The sequence below is a fragment of the Balaenoptera borealis genome (assembly GCF_965194805.1).
Source record: "Balaenoptera borealis genome assembly, chromosome: 6".
NCBI classification, from domain to species: domain Eukaryota; kingdom Metazoa; phylum Chordata; class Mammalia; order Artiodactyla; family Balaenopteridae; genus Balaenoptera; species Balaenoptera borealis.
Genome location: NC_138863.1, coordinates 334,639 through 353,312, shown reverse-complemented (window position 1 = coordinate 353,312; position 18,674 = coordinate 334,639). Strand labels below are relative to the sequence as shown.

At 64.2% G+C, this 18,674-nt stretch overlaps 2 protein-coding genes across 9 annotated transcripts in view; one reads left to right on the top strand and one right to left on the bottom strand.

Annotated features, from left to right (window-relative positions):
- Positions 1 to 598, top strand: part of FARP2 (FERM, ARH/RhoGEF and pleckstrin domain protein 2) — an 89,224-nt gene extending 88,626 nt beyond the window's left edge. For all 6 annotated transcript variants that reach the window (XM_082396032.1, XM_082396033.1, XM_082396034.1 and 3 more), the window contains one exon: positions 69 to 598. In XM_082396032.1, coding sequence (XP_082252158.1) covers positions 69 to 138 — 70 coding nt within the window. In that variant the 3' untranslated portion in view covers positions 139 to 598. The remainder of the gene's footprint in view (positions 1 to 68) is intronic.
- A 118-nt stretch (positions 599 to 716) lies between these two features.
- On the bottom strand, positions 717 to 11,703 carry STK25 (serine/threonine kinase 25). Of its 3 annotated transcripts, none has more exons than XM_082396042.1 (12): positions 11,566 to 11,703; positions 10,940 to 11,062; positions 6,633 to 6,863; positions 5,915 to 5,971; positions 5,304 to 5,412; positions 4,506 to 4,663; positions 4,236 to 4,421; positions 3,625 to 3,770; positions 3,345 to 3,459; positions 3,092 to 3,163; positions 1,421 to 1,557; positions 717 to 1,241 (listed from the first exon to the last, which is right to left on the bottom strand). In XM_082396042.1, the coding sequence occupies exons 2-12, from the start codon at positions 10,967 to 10,969 to the stop codon at positions 1,202 to 1,204; spliced, it is 1,281 nt and encodes a 426-aa protein (XP_082252168.1). In that variant the 5' UTR covers positions 10,970 to 11,062; positions 11,566 to 11,703; the 3' UTR covers positions 717 to 1,201. The 3 variants fall into 3 exon arrangements, with proteins under 3 accessions (XP_082252168.1, XP_082252167.1, XP_082252169.1); XM_082396041.1 differs by having other exon boundaries at positions 11,504 to 11,649; XM_082396043.1 differs by lacking the exon at positions 4,236 to 4,421 and having other exon boundaries at positions 11,504 to 11,651.
- Between the last annotated feature and the right edge of the window lie 6,971 nt (positions 11,704 to 18,674).

The following is an 18,674-nucleotide window of genomic DNA, read 5'->3' as shown; positions in this document are numbered from 1 at the left end:
CCCTGCTTCCCAAACAAACAAGCATGTGGGGGGGGGGGCGGTCTGACGGTTCCGAAACCTCTTCTCAGGTGGATGGAGGTGATCGAGAGCGCCAGCACCTCACCAGGGAGGGCCGGGACCCCTGAGGAGGAGGCGTGAAGCCCACCCCGCCCGGCTGAGGAGAGCCGAGCAAGCAGAGCAGGGCCAGCACGTGCCCACGACTGCTCGTCCCGTGTGCCCCCTGCAGACTGGCAGTGGGTGGGCCTCACAGGGACACCTGGGAGGGGCACAGGCCCCCTCAAGACCCAGTCGCTCTCTTGGCCCCGTGGGGCACCAGGACGAACACGCGTGTGCGTGGAAACAGGCCCAGCTCCATGCACTGACGAGGCTGGTGCTCACCTGCCCTCTGTCCGCCTCCAGAGCAGGACCTTGCCTTTCAGGCTGGGTGAAATGAGGGGTGGGGACAGGGCCCCTGGGTCACAGCTGCATGGAAGTCCAGCAGAAGCCACCCTGCCGCCCACCCCACATACCTCTGCAAAAAGTCCCCATAATTTATCAGTCCCCAGGAGGTGTGCTGTGCTAATGTGCATGTGGTTAGAAATAAAGGGCATCTCCTGCGTGCCTGCGTGCTGCCCCTCGCCGTCCAGTGGGCCACACGTGGTCCCCGCGTGCTGTGATGAGGACTCGGAGGCCTGGAGCACAGGCTGTGGACCCCACCCGGCCACCACCAGCATGTCTCCAAGTCAGGTCTTTATTGAAAGTGGCAGGAACCTCTCAACGTTCTATGAAAACCAACTCCTTAACCTCAGACTATTTAGGGAAGCAAGGAAGTTCGATTTTTCTTAAAAAACAACATTCTGGCTGACACAAGTACTTATGAGAAGACATGGTACCTGATCCAACACCACAAGGCAAATCTACGACCTCCGAGGGCCATCGGGCCGGGTGGGGAGGAGGCATATCTGCCCCTCAGTCTGGGTGGCCACGCCGCCTGGGAGCCCGCAGAGGGGACGGCCCGGCGCTGCTCTGCTGCCGAGTGGGGCCGTGGCCTGGCCGCGAGGGGGCGTGGCAACGGGGCGGCCCTCTGCCTGGGGCTGGGGGCGTGGCCCGGCAGGGAGGCCCGCGGCCCCGGCAGCACACGGGGTTTCCAGTCAGCGCGGTCCTCGACAAGGCAGCTCAAGACGAAGGCCCCTCTCTCCCCTGTGTGCGAAACGCAGCGGCTTCAGCGGGCTGACGTCAGGTGGTTTCTGCTGTGTGAAAACCTGCAGACCGGACACCCCGTCACTGCTGCTGCCGCCTGGGAGTGCCAGCCGGGGTGGGGGCTCCGGGACGCCGAGCGCAGCCAGTGCGGCCCCGTCCCGCCGCCTGCCCTGTCCCGAGAGCGAGCACCCAAAGCGCGTCCTGGGCCTCCCCCCCCCCCGCCACAGCCCAGCACCCTCACCTCTGCACCCGCTCCACCAGCTGGGCCATCAGCTTGTCCGAGATGCCGGGGCAGGACTCCTCAGCCAGGCTGAAGGCGTTCTCCAGCTCCTCCAGCGCCCCCAGGCCCCCGCCGCTCTGCTTGTGCTTCTCTTTGAGCTGCAGGGAGACCCCCGTGCGCCTGCTCAGAGGCTCAGCCTGGCAGCCTGCCCCCCTCGCCTGTGACTTGCAGCGTGGTCCCTCCACGCAGAGCTGGGACGGCAGGTCCCCGTAACGCCTGAGGGAGGGGCTCCCAGGAGAGGCGGTGGCTGCCCCACCCCCTTGCCTGCCGCCGCACCACGGGAGTCCTCGGGTCTTGGCTCTCTAATCTCGTGGCTCCCTCCTGACCAGGGTCCTGGAAGCCCACAGCTCAGGTCCGGCAAGTGAGAGGACACAGCCAGACCCCGCCGGCCCGACCTTTGGGACTAGGGGGCCACCAGCACCGCCGGGCTGTGAGGACCCAAAGGAGAGGAATGCCCTCCCTGCAACTGGCCTGGCAGGGAGGGGCTGGAGACTGGTCAGGCCATCCCCACCACGCCCGACACTACAGAAACAGAGGGGTACACACCTTCCAGGACACCCACCCAGCAGCCAGACTTTAGGCCCAGCCCTCAGCATCAGGACCCTAAGGGGGGGCCCCAGCCAGCCTAGGTGGGGCTACACCTCCCCACCTACCTCCCTACCCAGACACACCAGCCCAGGGCCCACCCCTTGCAGCTGGGACGTGTACACACACACACACACACACACACACACACCACGCAGCCCCAGAGCCCCAGGCCCTGCCCTGTGCACAGCCCCCCCCCCCCCCGCAGCTGGGACGTGTACACACACACACACCCCCCACACGCACACACACCAGGCAGCCCAGAGCTGCCGGCCCCGCCCCGTGTGCGGCCTTGCTCAGGCTTCTGATCCAGCTGTCTACACTGAGCACCACGAGCTCCTGCCGCACAGCCCCAGGTGCCCGCACAACCAGGGGCAGTCCCCCCCGCCCCAGGCGTTCCAGGCCCCTGGAGGTGACAGCGTGCCTGCCTGCGTCCTGACGCCCCTGCCCCATGCCCGCACCCCACCCTCCGTGGCAAGGCTCTGCTGCCGCTACGCTCAACATCCCATCCCCCTCCCCGGGCTCCAGATGCCAGCGACACCCTGGGTGTGAACCTGACCACAACCCACTGCCGGCTGACTCATGCTCCTGAGGATACTACCGACTGCCCATGAGCAGGTGACACAGACGCCGGGTCACGTAACCACTGGGGAGTTGCCCTTAAGGGCTCCCTGTCCAGGGCCTGACACCCAACACCAAGATCTAAATCTCCCGGCCTCTCTCTAGACGAGAGAGTCACCCCGTGCTTCTGGTTCAAGACAAAAGGTCCTAAGACGGTAACTCGTGATCAAAGCTGCCCTGGAACCCCAGAGAATCCTGGCAGGCTTGGGAACTTGAGGGTCACCTCAGGCCAGCTTGCCCCAGCCATCCCTGGCCCTTCCACTCGGAAGGCCGGGCCCGCGGGTCCACCCTCGTGGGCTCTACGGGACCCAGAAAGCCCGCGCACCGGCGGGCTGGCCGGCGCACCTTGCTGTGGCCCTGCGGGGGCAGCATCTCTGAAGAACAGCGGTACAGCCCCTGCCCCCAGGACCCCGGCCCGGCCCTCACCTCGCCAAAGACGGGCCGGACCAGCGTGGACAGGCATTGGGACCTCGGCTGCCGCTTGACAGGCTCTGCTGACTGCAAAGCGGGGGTGGTGAGCAGGGCCGCGAGCTCAGGCACCCCGTGTCCGGTCCCCTGGAAACCCGCCCTGGGGAGCACACGTGCCCAGGAGGCGTGCCCCCCACGGCCCTCCCCCCCGGTCAGCTCTGAACAGGCCTCCACCCTCCCGGCGCGGGCACGGGGCTGGGGCCAGCCAGACCTTCTGGGGGCCATGCAGGGCCGTCCCCTTGTGCAGCTTGCCGTGCGGGCTTGGCCGGATGGTGGGGGGGAACGTCCAGACGGGGCCCTGCTCTCCGTCCTCAGGGTCTCCGTCGCTGAAGGGGAAGGGGAAGAGTCACAAGGGCCCCGAAGTCCACCTGGCCTCACGGCCCTGAACGCTGGGCCCGGGACACCAGCAACAAGCACCCAATCCCTACCCCCGAGCAGGGGCCCCGCCCCTGCGCCCACCGAAGCCCCCACAGGACGAGCAGGGCCCCTACATGTCGGAGTCCTCGGAGCTGGACTCCTCGCCGTGGCCCTCTGACTTCCAGCGCTTGTAGCGGTCGATGAGCTCGGTGAGGAAGGAGGTCTTCTTGGTGTAGCGCGTGATGAACTTGTGCTTCAGGAGCTCCTTGGCGGTGGGCCGCTGCCGGGGACAGACACGGGTCACCAGGCGCCGGGCAGCCAAGCTCCGCCCTTCGAGCTCCCGGGGCTCAGACGCAAAGCAGCCGGGGCTGAGCCCTGGGCCTCGGCCTCGCTGCTCCCGGGGGGCTCGGTGAGGGGCCTCCAGGTGGGAGGGGGCCACAGGGAGGCTGCGGTGGGCTGCACGCTGTCCTCGCCGGGGGGAAGCCCTCCGGAGCGTCCCCGGACCCGGCCGGGGGTTGCAGCGGAGCCCGCCCTGGGCTAGGAGGGGCTGGGCCGAGGGGGCACCTGGCACAGGGGACGGGCCTCAGGCCCCATCGCCTCCCAGCTCCCAGCACAGACCCCCCCCCCACACACACCCCCCACACACACACAGGGCTGTCCCCTGGGGCCTGGTTCCAGCGCGGCCAGAACCCGCCCAGCCATGCAGGCCGGCACCTCCTGGAGCCGGGGGCCTGCAGGCGCTTACGAATCGGGGGTCCTTGTTGAGGCAGGCCTCCACGAACTCCTTGAAGGGCTTGCTGTGGTGGCCCTCCAGCGTGGGTGGGCTGTTCTTGGGGATCAGGAACAGGACGCGCATGGGGTGGAGGTCGGAGTTGGGGGGCTCGCCCTTGGCCAGCTCGATGGCCGTGATCCCCAGCGACCAGATGTCGGCCTGGACGGAGAGCCACACGGGGCCACTGCAGCCGGGGCACCTTGAGCGCGCCCCCCCGCGCCCCCGCCCCCCCACCGCGCCCACCTTGAAGTCATAGGCCGACTGCTTGATGACCTCGGGCGCCATCCAGAAGGGGGTGCCCACGAACGTGTTCCTCTTGATCTGCGTGTCCGTGAGCTGCCCCGCCACCCCGAAGTCTGCCAGCTTCACGTCACCCTGCTCTGAGAGCAGCACGTTGGCAGCTGCTCGACACAGGACAGCGGGGCGTCACCCTCAGCGCCACGAGGGCTCCTGCCCGCATGCAGCTGCCCGAGGAAGCGCCTCCCTCCCGGCGTCCACCCTACGACCTGACCAGGGCCCCAGGGCACTGCCGGGGGGCACCCGCGCACGAGGGGCCCAGCCACGTGCTCCCCCCAGGCCAGGCTCCAGGGCCCTCCTGGTGGTCGCCTCTTATGAAAAATCCCACAAACAGAGCGACGGCCCTTCCTCCCAAATCACGCAACAGGCGGAGGTGAGCCTGACCGTCCCCTCACTCTGCCCAGTCACCTCCCGTCAGCCCCTCAGCCACGTCCCTCCCTGGTGGCCTGGCCACTCGTGTACACCAGCACGGTTGCCCTGACTACACCTCACGCTCAGATCTAAGACCTGAGCAAGAGTCCATGTTTTTGGCCTAAATAGGGTCCCTCCTACGCTACGTGCAGAGCTGCTCTGCCAGCGCGCGGGGACACGGTACTCAGAAAGCTCTGTCCGTTACTGGCAGTGTCTTCGGGAAGACAGAGCAAGATGGAACCGCTGGGTTTCCGAGGCCACGGGGGGCGCAGGCTGGGCGCACTGAGCACCGCCAGCCCCGGAGCCACCCGCCACCCCACAGCCCCGAGGGACCTTTGATGTCTCGGTGGATCTTGCGCTCCGAGTGCAGGTAGTCCAGGCCCTTCAGGATCTCCCGCAGGATGGTAGCGATGTAGGTCTCCTCCAGGGGGCCCGGCTTAAGCTGCAGACACAGAGGAGACACTCGGGCCTCCCCTGCAACGCCGACCCACCCTCCCTTCCCCGCCACCCAGAGCCAGCGCCAAGGCCTGAGCTCGACCTCCTCTCTACCGGGCACGGGGTGACCCTCCGGATGGCGGGGGCTTCCTACTTCTTTACCCACTCTCAAGAGAGAAGTTCCAGATGCCACGTCACGTGGGTGTGGGGGAGGCCCTTTTCTGAGGACAGACACATGCTACCTTCACCTTCGCTGTAAACGTAGCAGCTGACAACGGGGTCCCGGCCACACCCCTGAGCTGTCTGCCTGGGGGAGCTAACCGCCCCACCCCCCAGAGGCCCGCAGAGGCCCGGGACCCCTCAGCACCGGCTGGGTCCTGAGGAACATCCGACGCGCCAAGACGGCAAAGGGAGGGAGGTCACGGGAACCCAGGGCCCAAGGACAACCCCCAGACAACTTCAGTCTGGCCCCGCCCTGCGGGCCACCCACCGCGCGGCCCACACCTCACCAGGTCCAAGGCGGAGCCGCCACCCAGGTACTCCATGATGATCCACAGCTTCGTGCTCTGGTACCAGAGAAGCGCGTGTCAGCACGGGGCAGCCGACAAGCATGGGACCCCGACACACGCCCCCAGCAGGGGTGACTCAGCCAGGACGCCCACCAGGGAGGGGCTGCGGCAGCCCAGCCTGGCGCCCCTCCCGCCACGCCCGCGCTGCAGACACTCTGCAGACAGACCAAGTGCCCGGTCGGCAGCCGAGCCCCCGCCCTCAGAGCCCTCCTGGGAAGGGCTCCGGGCTCCGGCTGCGGGGGGGGGGGGGGGGGGCGGGGGGGGGCCAGAGCGCTCCCAGCAGACGCACCCTCGCTGGGGAGCGGGCGCAGCCAGGCCACTCCGGAGCCAGCCGACCCCGGGGACCCTGCTCACGCCCTGCCATCCCAAGGGCTCCCCCTCAGGACGAGGCCAGGCCCCTCTCTGCACGCACGCCTGGCCCTGGGGGCTGTCGCTTCTTGGGGGCCCTCTCCACCGTGAGGCTGGGTCTGTGTTCACCTGTCGGGACCCCCGCCCTTCAGACTAGGCCCACGTGTGGGCAGACCCAGCCTCGGCCTCCCGAGCAGACACGGGGACCGCCGGGGCCGTCCCCGTGCTGGCCACAGGGAACCTGGATGGCTCCCCGGAGGGGCGGGCGCCGGCGCGGCTGGCGCAGAGCAAGCCCCCAGCCCGCGGGCACCTTCAGGTAGGAGCCGAAGTAGCGCGTGACGTAGGGGCTGTCGCACTGGCTGAGCACCGTGATCTCCTGCTGGATGTCCTCGATCTCGTCCTCTGCCTCCTCCAGGTCGATGATCTTGATGGCCACCACCTCCTTGGTGCGGTTGTCAATGCCCTTGTACACCTCCCCAAACGAGCCCTTGCCGATGCGGTCGAGCTTGGTGAAGAGCTCCTCGGGGTCCACGCGAGAGTGCTGGGGACAGAGGGTGGGCCGGGCAGCCGGTGACCCCGAGAGCTGAGAAGAGCCAGGCGCGCCCCCAGATGCTTTCCTCGCCTCCTTTATCCCTTTTCGTTCAGAAGATAAAGTTACCCTCCATACAAGGGAAAACGCCCCCAGAGAGCGCGGCGAGGCCTGGGCTCTAGGCAAGATACCAGGGCCGTGGGCAGGCAGAGGGGCCACGCAGGGCACCCCGACCTGCCCCCACCCCCCGCGTGGGGAGGGCCCAGCGAGGCACAGTGATGGGTTAAGAGGGACAAGTCGGTGGAGCACAGGGAGCTGGGGCCAGTGAGGCGATCCCGGGCGACGCTGTAACCACCCAGGAGCCAACCGCACGCGCCCTGCCGGCCTCGTGAGAAACAGCCCGTCCACGCTGCGTCAGTGACGGCAACAAACTCCCTGGGGAAGGGACGAGGGATGTACGGAACTCTCACCAACCTTCCTGTAAACCTAAAACTGCTCTAAAAGATAAAGCCCGTGAATTAAAACAAAAAACAAACCCAGCACCGTTAACCAAGTTCTCCCTGCGCACCCGGAAGCCACACCCCTTAGAGAGAGTCCCATTCGAGCCCCCAGATCAGTCCTCACACCAGCGCAGAGCTGAAAACCGACACTCTTGGATGCTCGATCCCGGATGTTCAAACACACGGAGCGCCATCCCGCCCAGTCCCCAAGACAGAAGCACAAAACCGCCCTGGCAGGCGCTGAGCCGCCGGGGCAGGAGGTGCTCGGCGCCTCCTTGTCCCAGCACCTGGAGGCGGTGGCAGAGGGGCATCGCAGTGACAACCCTGCTTTTTGACCCTGACCCTCAGTGCACCCAAGGCTGAGACAGCTCCACGTGGGGCTGCGCGGAGGCAGCAGCACCAGAGAGCGGGTGGGGCGCCCCTGGCATCCCCCCACCCCCGCTCCGCGGTTCCCTGGGCTCCTGAGATCGCCTCACTCCCGCCACCAACCACGTTCTTAGAGCCTGGAGCGGCCGCACAGGCGCTGGAGCCCCAGGACCCACGTGGGGTTCGGCAGCCCTGGGCGGGACCCGTGGAAAGGCTGGCAGGGAGCCTAGCGTTTAGTCCAGACAGAGGCGGAAAGGGTTTTCCAAGCCCTGCCGGGCCTCAAATCCACCACGACTCACGTCCCTCCCACCCCAAGCACCGTCACCCAGAGGGCGTCTGGGCGGGCGCCCACCCAAAGCGGCGGCGTTAAAAGGCACAGTCACCACTTGCTCGGCTGCTAAGCACCGTCTGCGCTGGTGCCGAGGGCGGGCCCATCCCAGGGCGGCCGCGCTCACCAGGTCCGGAGGAGACAGCCCAGGGGAGCACAGAGCCCACGTGCACCCTGCGGGTTCACGCCCAGGCAGAGCTCCGTTTGCGGCCCAGCTGGCTCCAGACTGAGATGACGTGTCAACCCGAAGTGGCCAGCGAACTGCCTTCCCAGGAGAGGGCAGCAGGTGACGGGGCCTCGGGGAGGGCTGGGCCAGCGAGCCTGGGACACGGCCCCCTTCCGCCTGCCCCTCCGCCAGTGCCCCTCGGCTCAGCCAGCCTAGGAGGGCCTCTCGCACCCCTGGGGGCCGGCCCAGCAAACCACTCACCCGCAAGCCAGCCCCAGCCCCAGCCCGCGCCAGCGCTGGCACGGCCCCGGGGACGCCTCCGGTCCAGCTGGTGCCCCTTGTGAGGTGGTCTCAGAGAAGAGCCAGGGGAGGAGGGCCGAGGGCTGGCAGCACGAATGGGCACCGCCGTCCCTCCCGCTCTCGGGCCTCTGCCAGCGACACACGCTCCCCGCCTTCTCCACGCGGGGCAGGGCTGGGTCTGGTCCCCCGCAGCGGCCTGACCAGGGATACCCCAGGCAGGGCGCCCAGCCCTCCACGGCCCCGAAGTGGGAGACAGGGCAGACCCCTAACCAGATTCCGGGCTCGGCAGGGAAGTGGGGAGCCCCGGCCCCAACTCTCACCCTCTTTGGGTCCCCAGTGCTACAGGCCAGTCCCCTGAGCAGACAGCGTGACAGGAAGCCTCCCGGCCGCGGTCCCAGCCCTGCAGGCATGTCGCAGACACACCTGCTCACAGCCCTGCCCGCGGAAGGAGAGACAAGGGCTCCGGAGCCTGGGGCTCCGGCTGCCCTTCCTGACGACACGCGCGGTCCGGACAATTGCTCAGGCTGCTCGCTGGGCCCAGAGCCTGGTTCTCTGAATCAGCCCTGGGGCTGCCAGGTCTGCGGCCACCACTTAGCAGTGTGTCTGTCTGTATGTCCGTTTAGTGATACGTCTGCCGTTAGCGCCACCCTCCAAGACGAGGGGTGCCCGACGGCCCCAGCCACCCCACGACGGGCGGCAGCCCACGTGCACGCGGTGCTCTCTGCAGCCATCCAGACCCTGCAGGCAGGGCAGCAACCAGCTGGGCGCGGGCCTGACGTCCAGGGCCCCCGTGGCTGTGGAGGAGCGCAGCCCGTGCCCCACGCCGGGACCGCCTCAAAGGGCCACGGCGACAACCACCTCAAGAGAAAACAACGTCCCGTCCGGCTTCCTGCCGCCAACAAAGACCAAGTCTCTCCACCCCTAGAAGGACAAAAGGGGCTTCCTTCCTTTGGGGTCTCTTCCTCAGCTCCTTTGGGCCTGCGCCCCCTTCCCCGGGCGACTGATCCGGACGCCCAGGCCACACTCCAAGTGCCATCAGCACACAGGTACAGGGGTGGCTCATAGCTCCAATTTCTCATTCTGGGACCCACGGGAGCCACTCCTATAGCTCTTTATAAGAATAAACTCGAGCCCGACTTCCCTCCCAGCATCTTAGTCATGTAATTTAAAAGACACAAGATGTCACTGATGAACGAAAACCCACCAGCTCCCGGCAGCGTCAGTGAGCAAGCCCTGGGGCCCATCTGCAGCCACAGCTGGTCCAGGACGCCCTGCCCAGCAACTGTGCGAGGCGCTCCAGGCTTCTCCAAGGAGCCCCGCTGGGTCTGGAGCTGACCCTGACCCCGGCCCTGCCGCCCACACACACACACACTTCCTGTTCCTCCTGGGCACCCATCCTCAGACTCAGCCAACGGAAGTGAGACTGAGCGCTATATTCTCTTTAAGAGGAGCTCCCAACACCTTACAGCGGTCAGCCTACACCACGCTGGAGCCGACACGTTAAGGAAACAAGACCCAACAGCTAGGACGCAGGAACGCCCGACTCCCAGGGTGGTTCGCCTCACATCAGCTTCCGGTCACACTCGATTTGAACTAACAAAAGAGGGGGAATCGTATGGCCCAGAAGCCCGGACGCCGGCTGCCCCCGACGCTCTTATCCGGAGCCACGCAGCCTCAGGGCACACGGTGGACGGTCCCCAGGAGTCAGGCAGTTAACATGCAAAGCCAGACGCCTCAGGGTGGCTGGGTGTCGGGAATTATGAGAACCAATCAGCCAAACAAGAAAGAGAGTGGGCGCTTTCCAGGCAGGCACCTCCAGCCCAGAGGCAGCCCTTTCCAGCCCCCTCGAGAGACACACGCACACACGTGTCTTCGGCTTTCCCTGCACACCGACTCTCCCAACAGCTGCTAAATCCCATTCCCAGCTCCTCTCGTCCCCCCCCAGCCCCTGCCCCAGCCGGACACGGCCAGCGTCCCTGCCCAGGCCGAGGCTCCGTGTGGACCCCGACCTTCCACGTGCCTCCAGATGCGCAGACCCAGGTTCCTGCGGGCCGGCCCCGTTCCCAAGATAGGTCTCTGCACGCCCTCCGCTGACCCTGCACTGTGGCTCTACGCTGACAGGCTTGGAGACCCCTGCCCCACAGAACGCTGCAAACCAGCCAACCGGAGTCGGCCCTGCGCCCACCAAGCCTGAGCACCGCAAGACTGCTCCCCGCTCTGCCCACGGCTGTGCATCACAGGGCTCCCCACGAGCTCCTCCCTTCAACCCACACACGCCTTAGGAGGGGCTGCTCTTCGGAAACGCCAGGACGACTTTCAACAGACAGACCTTGGTGAAGCGCCCTTTCTAGACCCTGCAGCCAGCGCTCCGTGCCAGGCGCACGTGCACCGACGACACACACGCCCGCGGTCGAGACGCCCCCCTTACCTGGTTGGCAAATCCCCTGAGGTGAGCCATGTCTGCGCGGCCCTCAGACCATCCGCTGCACCGCCGGGAGGCCCCGAGATCCCGCCTGGAGGCTCTGGAACCCGGCTCACCCGCTTCAGTCAACTGCAGGGAAAGCAAGCCTGCTCGGTGCCCTGTTCCGGGTACACGGGGCTCCCCGCTCCCCTGGGACCCGGCGGCCGCCCCCTCCTCCAACCATCTGGGGACCAGCTGGGGTTGGGAGCGGGCTGGAGTCAGCAGGAAGGGCCATTCCTCCGAAGGATCCCCACTGCCGCGCTCTCCTCCTCGCCCGGCCCAGCCCAATGCCTCCCCGGAGGAGCTACCCAACACCGGGCACTCCTCGAAGCCCCTCACACCTCCGCCCCCGGCCCCTGCCCTTCCTTCAGACCCAGGACCCCCGCCCCTAACCCCGCCCCCAGTGCCCTCTCCGCGCCCCACCCCCACCGCCGACCCCGCCCCCGGAGCCGTCCCCCCGCCCCACTCCCCCAGCCGCCCGGCCCCCTCCCCAACCGCCCCAGGCGCGGGCCCGCCCGGCAGCGCGCCCACCTCCGGGGGGCTCCATCCCGGCCTCCCCCGGCCCGCTCCGCAGTGCCTACGAAGGCTCCCACCCGCAGCCTCCGCTCGCCCGGAGATGCCTGGGCCCTCCAGTCCGCGAAGCAGCGGCAGTGGCGGCGGCAGCCGGAGAAAGCCCGGCGGCGGCGGCGGCGGCGGCGGCGGCGGCGACGGCAACGGCGAGGGCGCGCGGCGTCGTGGCCCAGCGCGGGGCTCTCTGGGACACCGAGTCCCTCTCTCGCCCTGCGCCGGGGCGCCCGCAGGCGCTGGACTACAAGTCCCGGCAGGCCACGTGGTGGAGCAGTGTCGCGGCCCGCAGGCGCGCCGCGGAGCTCGCTGGGACTCCGAGTCCGGCTTCCTGAGAGGCTCGGGCCTACGTCTCCCGGCAGGCCGCGGGGCGGGGCCGGGCCGGGGTGGCCGTGGGGTGGGGCCGCCCCTCCGCTCCGCCCGCCCCCCGCCCTCTGCCCTCACGCTGCCCCTCCTCCTCCCCGCACCTGGGAGCACCTGGCCCTGGGCTCCCGCCCAGTCCTGCAGGCCCCGCCCCTTGCAGCATCCCCCGGTCAGGGAGGGATGACTGGGTCTGGACGTGCCCGGGAACACTATTCAGCCTGAAAAAGGGAGGCGGTTCTGACACAAGCCACTGCCTGGATGAACCTTGACGACGTGGCGCTAAGTGACATAAGCCAGTCACGGAAGGACAAATACTGTTTGATTCCACGTATGTGAGGTCCCGAGAGTAGCCAGATTCGTAGAGACAGAAAGGTGAAGGGTAACTGCCAGGGTGGGCGTGTTGTTCAATGTGGGCAGAGTTTCAGTTTGGGAAGATGAAAAGAGGTCTGGAGGTTGGCTGCACAACTGTGTGAATGTATTTAACGCTGCTGAACTGTACACTGTTAAGATGGTACGTTTTATGCGACCTGTATTTTACCACAATTAAAAGTAAATAAAATAAAATGAAATAAATCTATCACAAAGGGACAAACGCTGTATGACTTCACTTAGATGAGGGGTCAAGAATAGGCCAACTTGGGCTTCCCTGGTGGCGCGGTGGTTGAGAGTCTTCCTGCCAATGCAGGGGACACGGGTTCGAGCCCTGGTCTGGGAAGATCCCACATGCCGCGGAGCAACCAGGTCCGTGAGCCACAACTACTGAGCCTGCGCGTCTGGAGCCTGTGCTCCGCAACAAGAGAGGCCGCGATAGTGAGAGGCCCACGCACCGCGATGAAGAGTGGCCCCCGCTTGCCGCAACTGGAGAAAGCCCTCGCACAGAAACGAAGACCCAACACAGCCATAAATAAATAAATAAATAAATTTAAAATAAATGTGATTTGAATAAAATATAAAATCTGGTTTAAAAAAAAAAAAAAAAGAATAGGCCAACTCAAGAGACAGAAAGTAGAATAGAGATTTCCAGGGGCTGGGGGAGGGGAAAACGGGGAGATATTACCTAATGGGTACAGAGTTTCTGTTTGGAGTGATGACAAAGTTCTGGAAATAGACAGTGATCATGGTTACACAACATGGTGAATTTACCTAATGTCAGTGAATTGTACACTTAAAAATGGTTAAAATGATACATTTTATGTTCTTCATATTTTACCACAAATTTTAAAAGAGCAATGATAAATTGGATTTCATCAAAATTTTTAAATTTTGCTTTCAGAAAGACATTATTAAGAGAACGAAAAGACAAGCCATAGACTGGAAGAAAAAATTGCAAATCACATATCCAACTGTATGTACTGAGAATATATAAAGAGCTCTCAAAAATCAACAGTTAAAAAACAAACAACCCAATAAGAAAAAATTGAGAATAGACTTCAACAGACACTTCCCCACAGAGGACACATGGATGGCAAATAGCACGTGAACAGATGCTCAACATCGTTAGCTCTCAGGGAAATACAAATTAAGCCCATAATGAGATACTAACTACTCACATATTACAATGGCTAAAATAAAAAACACTGACAATACCAAGTGCTGACAAAGGTAGGGTGACGAACTATCCTGGTTTCCCAGGGGTTTCCTGGTTCCAGCACTGAAAAGTCCCCTGTCCCAGGAAACCCCTAGGTCCTGGCAAAGCAGGATGGTCAGTCACTCAGGATGAGGATACAAGCTGGGACATAGGCCGTCGATGCTGAGAATGCAAAATGGTGCAGCCACTCTGACAACAGCTTGGCAGCTTCTTAGGAAGTCAACTTGGGACTTCCCTGGTGGCACAGTGGTTAAGAATCCTCCTGCCAGTGCAGGGGACACGGGTTCCAGCCCTGGTCCGGGAAGATCCCACATGCCACGGAGCAACTAAGCCCCTACGCCACAACTACTGAGCCTGAGCTCTGGAGCCCGGGGGCCACAACTACTGAAGCCTGCGCGCCTAGAGCCCGTGCTCTGGAACAAGAGAAGCCACCACGATAAGAAGCCCGCGCTCCGCAACGAAGAGTAGCCCCCGCTCGCCCCAACTAGAGGAAAGCCCGCACGCAGCAACAAAGACCCAACGCAGCCAAAAATAAAAAAGTTTATTAATTAAAAAAAAAAAAAGTCAACCAGACACTTTACATAGTGACCCAACATTGCCGTTCCTGGGTACTTACCCTGGAGAAATGAAAACTTACCTTTAAACAAAAACCTATACATAAATGTCTACAGCATGTCTATTCATAATCGCCCCAAACTGGAAACAACCCAGATGGCCTTCAACAGGGTGAGTGCAGAGACCGTGGTCCATCCCCACCACGGAGCACCACCGAGCAATATAAAGGAACAAAGCACTGGTACTTCTGCAACTTGAGGGGCCATAAAGGCATCACGTGAGAGGAGGAAGCCAGTCGCAAAAGGCTGCGTACGTGGTACAGGGCTCCATTTAGGCGACATGGGCACAAGGACGCAACACCAGGGAAGGAGAACTGAGCAGTGGCTTCCAGGGCCTGGGGTGCAGCCTCGCCTACAGCGGTGCAGCGGGAGGGGGCTTCCAGGCGCGGGACTGTGTTGGAGATTACGCAAATCCATATAGGCAGTAAAACTCATAGAACTGTACACTAAAAAAGGCCATGTTACTGTATTTTTTTTTACAAATAAATTTTTTTTACATTGACAATAATTCCTTAATAGCAAATATAGAGTCAGTGTTCAAATTTCATATATATGTGTGTGTGTGTATATATGTGGTTTCAGATGTGTGACTACACACAGTTTGTTCAAATTGCGATCCAGTAAGGCCCACACGTTATGATCCGTCTCTTGTCTCTTTTTCCCTTCGCCATTTAGGTGCTGAAGAAATCTGGCCACTTGTTCTGTGAAGGGGCCCAGACTGCACTTTGCCGCTCGCCTCCCCATCTCACCTGCTCCTGTCCCCTCCTGGGACTTCACAGGTGGACTCCAGGCCCCATGGCTTCTGTGAGGAGGTGCAGGGCACCTTTATCAGACGGCACGCACACCCCAAAGGGGGAGGACAGAGCATGTCCCCTTGGAAAGTCCTGGAGCCCGGGGTGCTGAGGACACCCCAGCGGGTGCCCAGCCCCTTCTCACCACCCAGGCGAGCCCTGCCCACAGCTGAGTGGCACTGCCCTGAGGCTGTGCAGAAGTGGGGCTGGGGGAGGGTGCAGCCCCCCAGGGACCTCCTCATGAGGGGCCCCGAGAAACAGAGAAGGGGAAGGTTTGGAGACGGAGGAAGCGAGGCTGCCTCAAAGCCAGGGAGGCCGGGGGCCCAGGACCTGAGATGACCCGCCCGACAGAACCAGCCCCTGCCCCTCCCGAGCGCGGACCTCAGGTGGGAAGAGCCACACCTTCAGGGACGGACCAGCGGCCTCCCTGGGCCGGTGCGCTTGGCTGTGGGACAACCAGCCTCACGACGGGCCCTTGTCCAGTGCCAGACCTCAGGGGTGTGACCACCCCATGCTCTGGGAAGGGGGTGCTCACGGGGTTCTGCCCCTCGAGGGAACCCCAGCTGGGACTCAGGGATCAGGGCCCACAGCCTGGGAAGGCCGGGCCTGATCCTGGGGCCAGGCTCCTCCTCCCCCTTGTCCAGCCTCCTCTTCTGCCCAGGGAGCAGATCCGTAAAGCGATGCGGGCCTGGGAACTGGGGAGGGGCCGGCCCCCCCGGGGGCTGCGCCTTGTGTAGTCCAGGGCCCCGCGCCGTCCTTGCAGCCACCCCACAGCTCGCTGTCCTGGTGACGCTCCTCTGACGGCAGCCCCCGTGTTCACGGCAGGGCGTCCCGCGCATCTTCAGTCCCCAGGGAGCTGGTCCAGGAGGCGGCCCCCGCCGGAGTATTTCTGAACACCTGGGGGAGAGAGACAGAGGCGGCGAGACAGAGAGAGACAGACACAGAGGGAGGAGAAACGGCTGGACTTGAAGATATGACAGGAATTTCTGTAGTCCAGAAATGGATTGGAATCTGAAAGCGGTGGCCTGGGTCTCAGTCCTGGGACGTCTGCGTTGGGCCTGGAAGCAGGCAGTGCCCGCGGCAGCCCAGCCTGGGCAGGGTGGGGCAGGGTGCCAGGGGAGGAGAGCCATGCCGCAGAGACAAGGCTGAAACCCCCAACAATGCACGGGGCTGTGAGGTCGGGGCTCCTGCACCCTTGGGTTTGCTGCCTGGGTGGGGCTGGGAGGAACCGGTGGGCACTCCCTGCTGGGGTCTGCAGGGGAAGCTGAGAGGCAGGGCCCAGGGGGAGGCGTCAGGAGCCCGAAGGGCCGGAGTCGGTGTCTCCCGGACAGGGGACCCCAGGCAGGGACCTGGGAGAGCCAGCAGCTCTCCCACCACCAGGTGCTGCTGTGGTCCGGGTGCAGCCCCGGCTGGTTCCTGGGTCGCCATGCCCTCCCCCCAGAGAGTGGTCTCAAGTCACCTCTGGCCGGTCAACTCTGTCAGCCTGGACTTTCCGTGTCCCAGCCCAGTGCTCTTCTCCACGGGAGGGCCACCACCTCGGGGCAGGAAAGGCTGAGCTTCCCCACCTCCCTCCCTCTGCTCGGGAGGTGGCCACGGTGGGGACACTGATCCCGAAGCCGACTCATCAGTGCTGGGAAACTGGCTCGGAGAAGCCTGGCCCAGGAACAGCTGCAGGAGAGCCCAGAGCCAGGCCGCCCCTGGGACTCCGGGAGACCAGAAGAGCAGCCTGTGCTTGTTTTCACCCAGGAAAGCTGCCGGGGCACAACAGGGCAAGGCCCCTGGGGCCAGGGGGCCCCGCAGACACCTGTGCCCCCAGCTGGGGCCCCCGCCCCGGACACTGGCAGCCACTGCGCCGAGGGAGGCTGGGAAGGTGCTGGAAGACTCCCAGGGCCAGAGCTTGGGCGATGGTGACGGAGGGGGGCTGTTGCCGCCCGCGCCCCAGGGCTGGGGATTCAGCCTCCGTGGGAAACAAACACCAAGCGGCTCCCAAGAGCCTGCCCTTAAATTTTCAGGAATTTTCTGAGCGGGGTGTTACCGCCATTAGCAAAAAATTAATTATAAATACTTAGAATGAGTTATGTTAGCAACGCATCTCTTCCTAACCATTTTGCTCCACTTTTCTTTTCCGTCTGTGCCTGAGCGCATCAGCACAGGGCAGCCCTCCAGGGCTGTGCTGCACGTCAGCGATGTCACCCCGGCCACGGCGGGGATTGCACCACAGGAGGGGGCAGACCTACAGCTCAGGGCCCAGCTGGCCCCTCCCGGGGGGTAGGAGTTCAGCCGCCTGGAAGGGGGCGCACAGCACGCTTGGGTGACGGAAGCATGTGGCAGAGGCAGAAACAAGGAGTCAAGACGACAGCTGGGCACCAGACTCACATCAGTCCGCTCCGACTGCCAGGAGAGACCCACAGCCCCGGAGGCTTAGAGGACAGACATTCATTTCTCACATCTGGAGGCTGGGAGTCCGAGGTCAAGGCCAAGGCCAGAAGGGTTATTTCCCGGGAGAACCCTCTTCTCGGCTTACAGGCGCGCGGCTATCTTTTTGCCATGTCCTCACATGACGGACAGACAGACAGACAGAGAGCTGGAGCCCTCTGGTGTCTCTTCTTGGAAGGGTGCTAATGCCATCGTGGGGACCTCATCTAACCCGAATTACCCTCCAAAGGCCCATCTCGTAACACCACCACATTGGGGTTCAACATATGAATTTGGGGGGGACACCATTCGGTCCATAGTGTTCTAGAGGAATATGCTAGAAACACAAAAGCAAAGGAAAAGGAAAGCAGATCCAGCGAAGTGGGCAGGCAGGTATGGAGGGGAGGTGCAGGTGAGCCTCCTGCAGGGAGGGCCTGAGCCTGAGGGCAACCCCCCCGTACGGAAGATGCTGTGGGCCGGGAAGTCTCCTCTCTGCCTTCAAAGGGCTCGGCAGGGCTGCCATCTAGAGGCTGCACGGCCCGATGAGGAAGTGGTAGGGAACCACTGACCGGGACCGCCCGCCCTGACCAGGCGGCTTGCCTGAGCTCTCTCACAACAGGAGGTCCCCATAAGGGACACGGTGCTGCCGCCACTGCCAAAACTCACCGGGAGGATTCGGGAGGGGCTGGAAGATGGAGGAGACGCCCGACCTCCCAGAGCCCTTCTCGCTGGAGTCCATCCTGGCTGAGAGATGCGCGCGCCACCAGGAAGGACCCTGAGTCAGACTATGGGCCAAGCAAGATGACCGACCAGAGGCAACCCGGAAACTAACCCCATCACCGTAAAACCCGAGACCGCGAGCCGCGTGGCTGAGCAGTCCTCCTGCGTCCCCTCACCCTCCTGCTCTCCCCCCGGGCGCCCCTTCCCAATAACTTCCCCTGCTTTGTCAGCACGTGTGTCTCCTCGGACATTTCACTTCCGAGTGTTAGACAAGAGCCTGCTCTCGGGCCCTGGAAGGGGTCTGCCTTCCTGCAACAGAAGGACACGAGCAGCTGGAGCGTTGGCGGCTGGCCCTTGCCTGGCCCAGCTGCTGGGGTTGGAGGACACGGGCAGCAGGCCAGGCGGGGGTCAGGGTGGCTGCACGGGACGGGGCCGGCTCAGCGCAGGGGCGAGCGCAGGGGCAGGCGCAGGGGCTCAGCGCAGGAGCGAGCACAGGGGCGGGCGCAGGGGCGCAGGGGCGGGCGCAGGGGCGGGCGCAGGGGCGCAGGGGCGGGCACAGGGGCGGGCGCAGGGGCGCAGGGGCGGGCACAGGGGCGGGCGCAGGGGCGCAGGGGCGGGCGCAGGGGCGCAGGGGCTCAGCGCAGGGG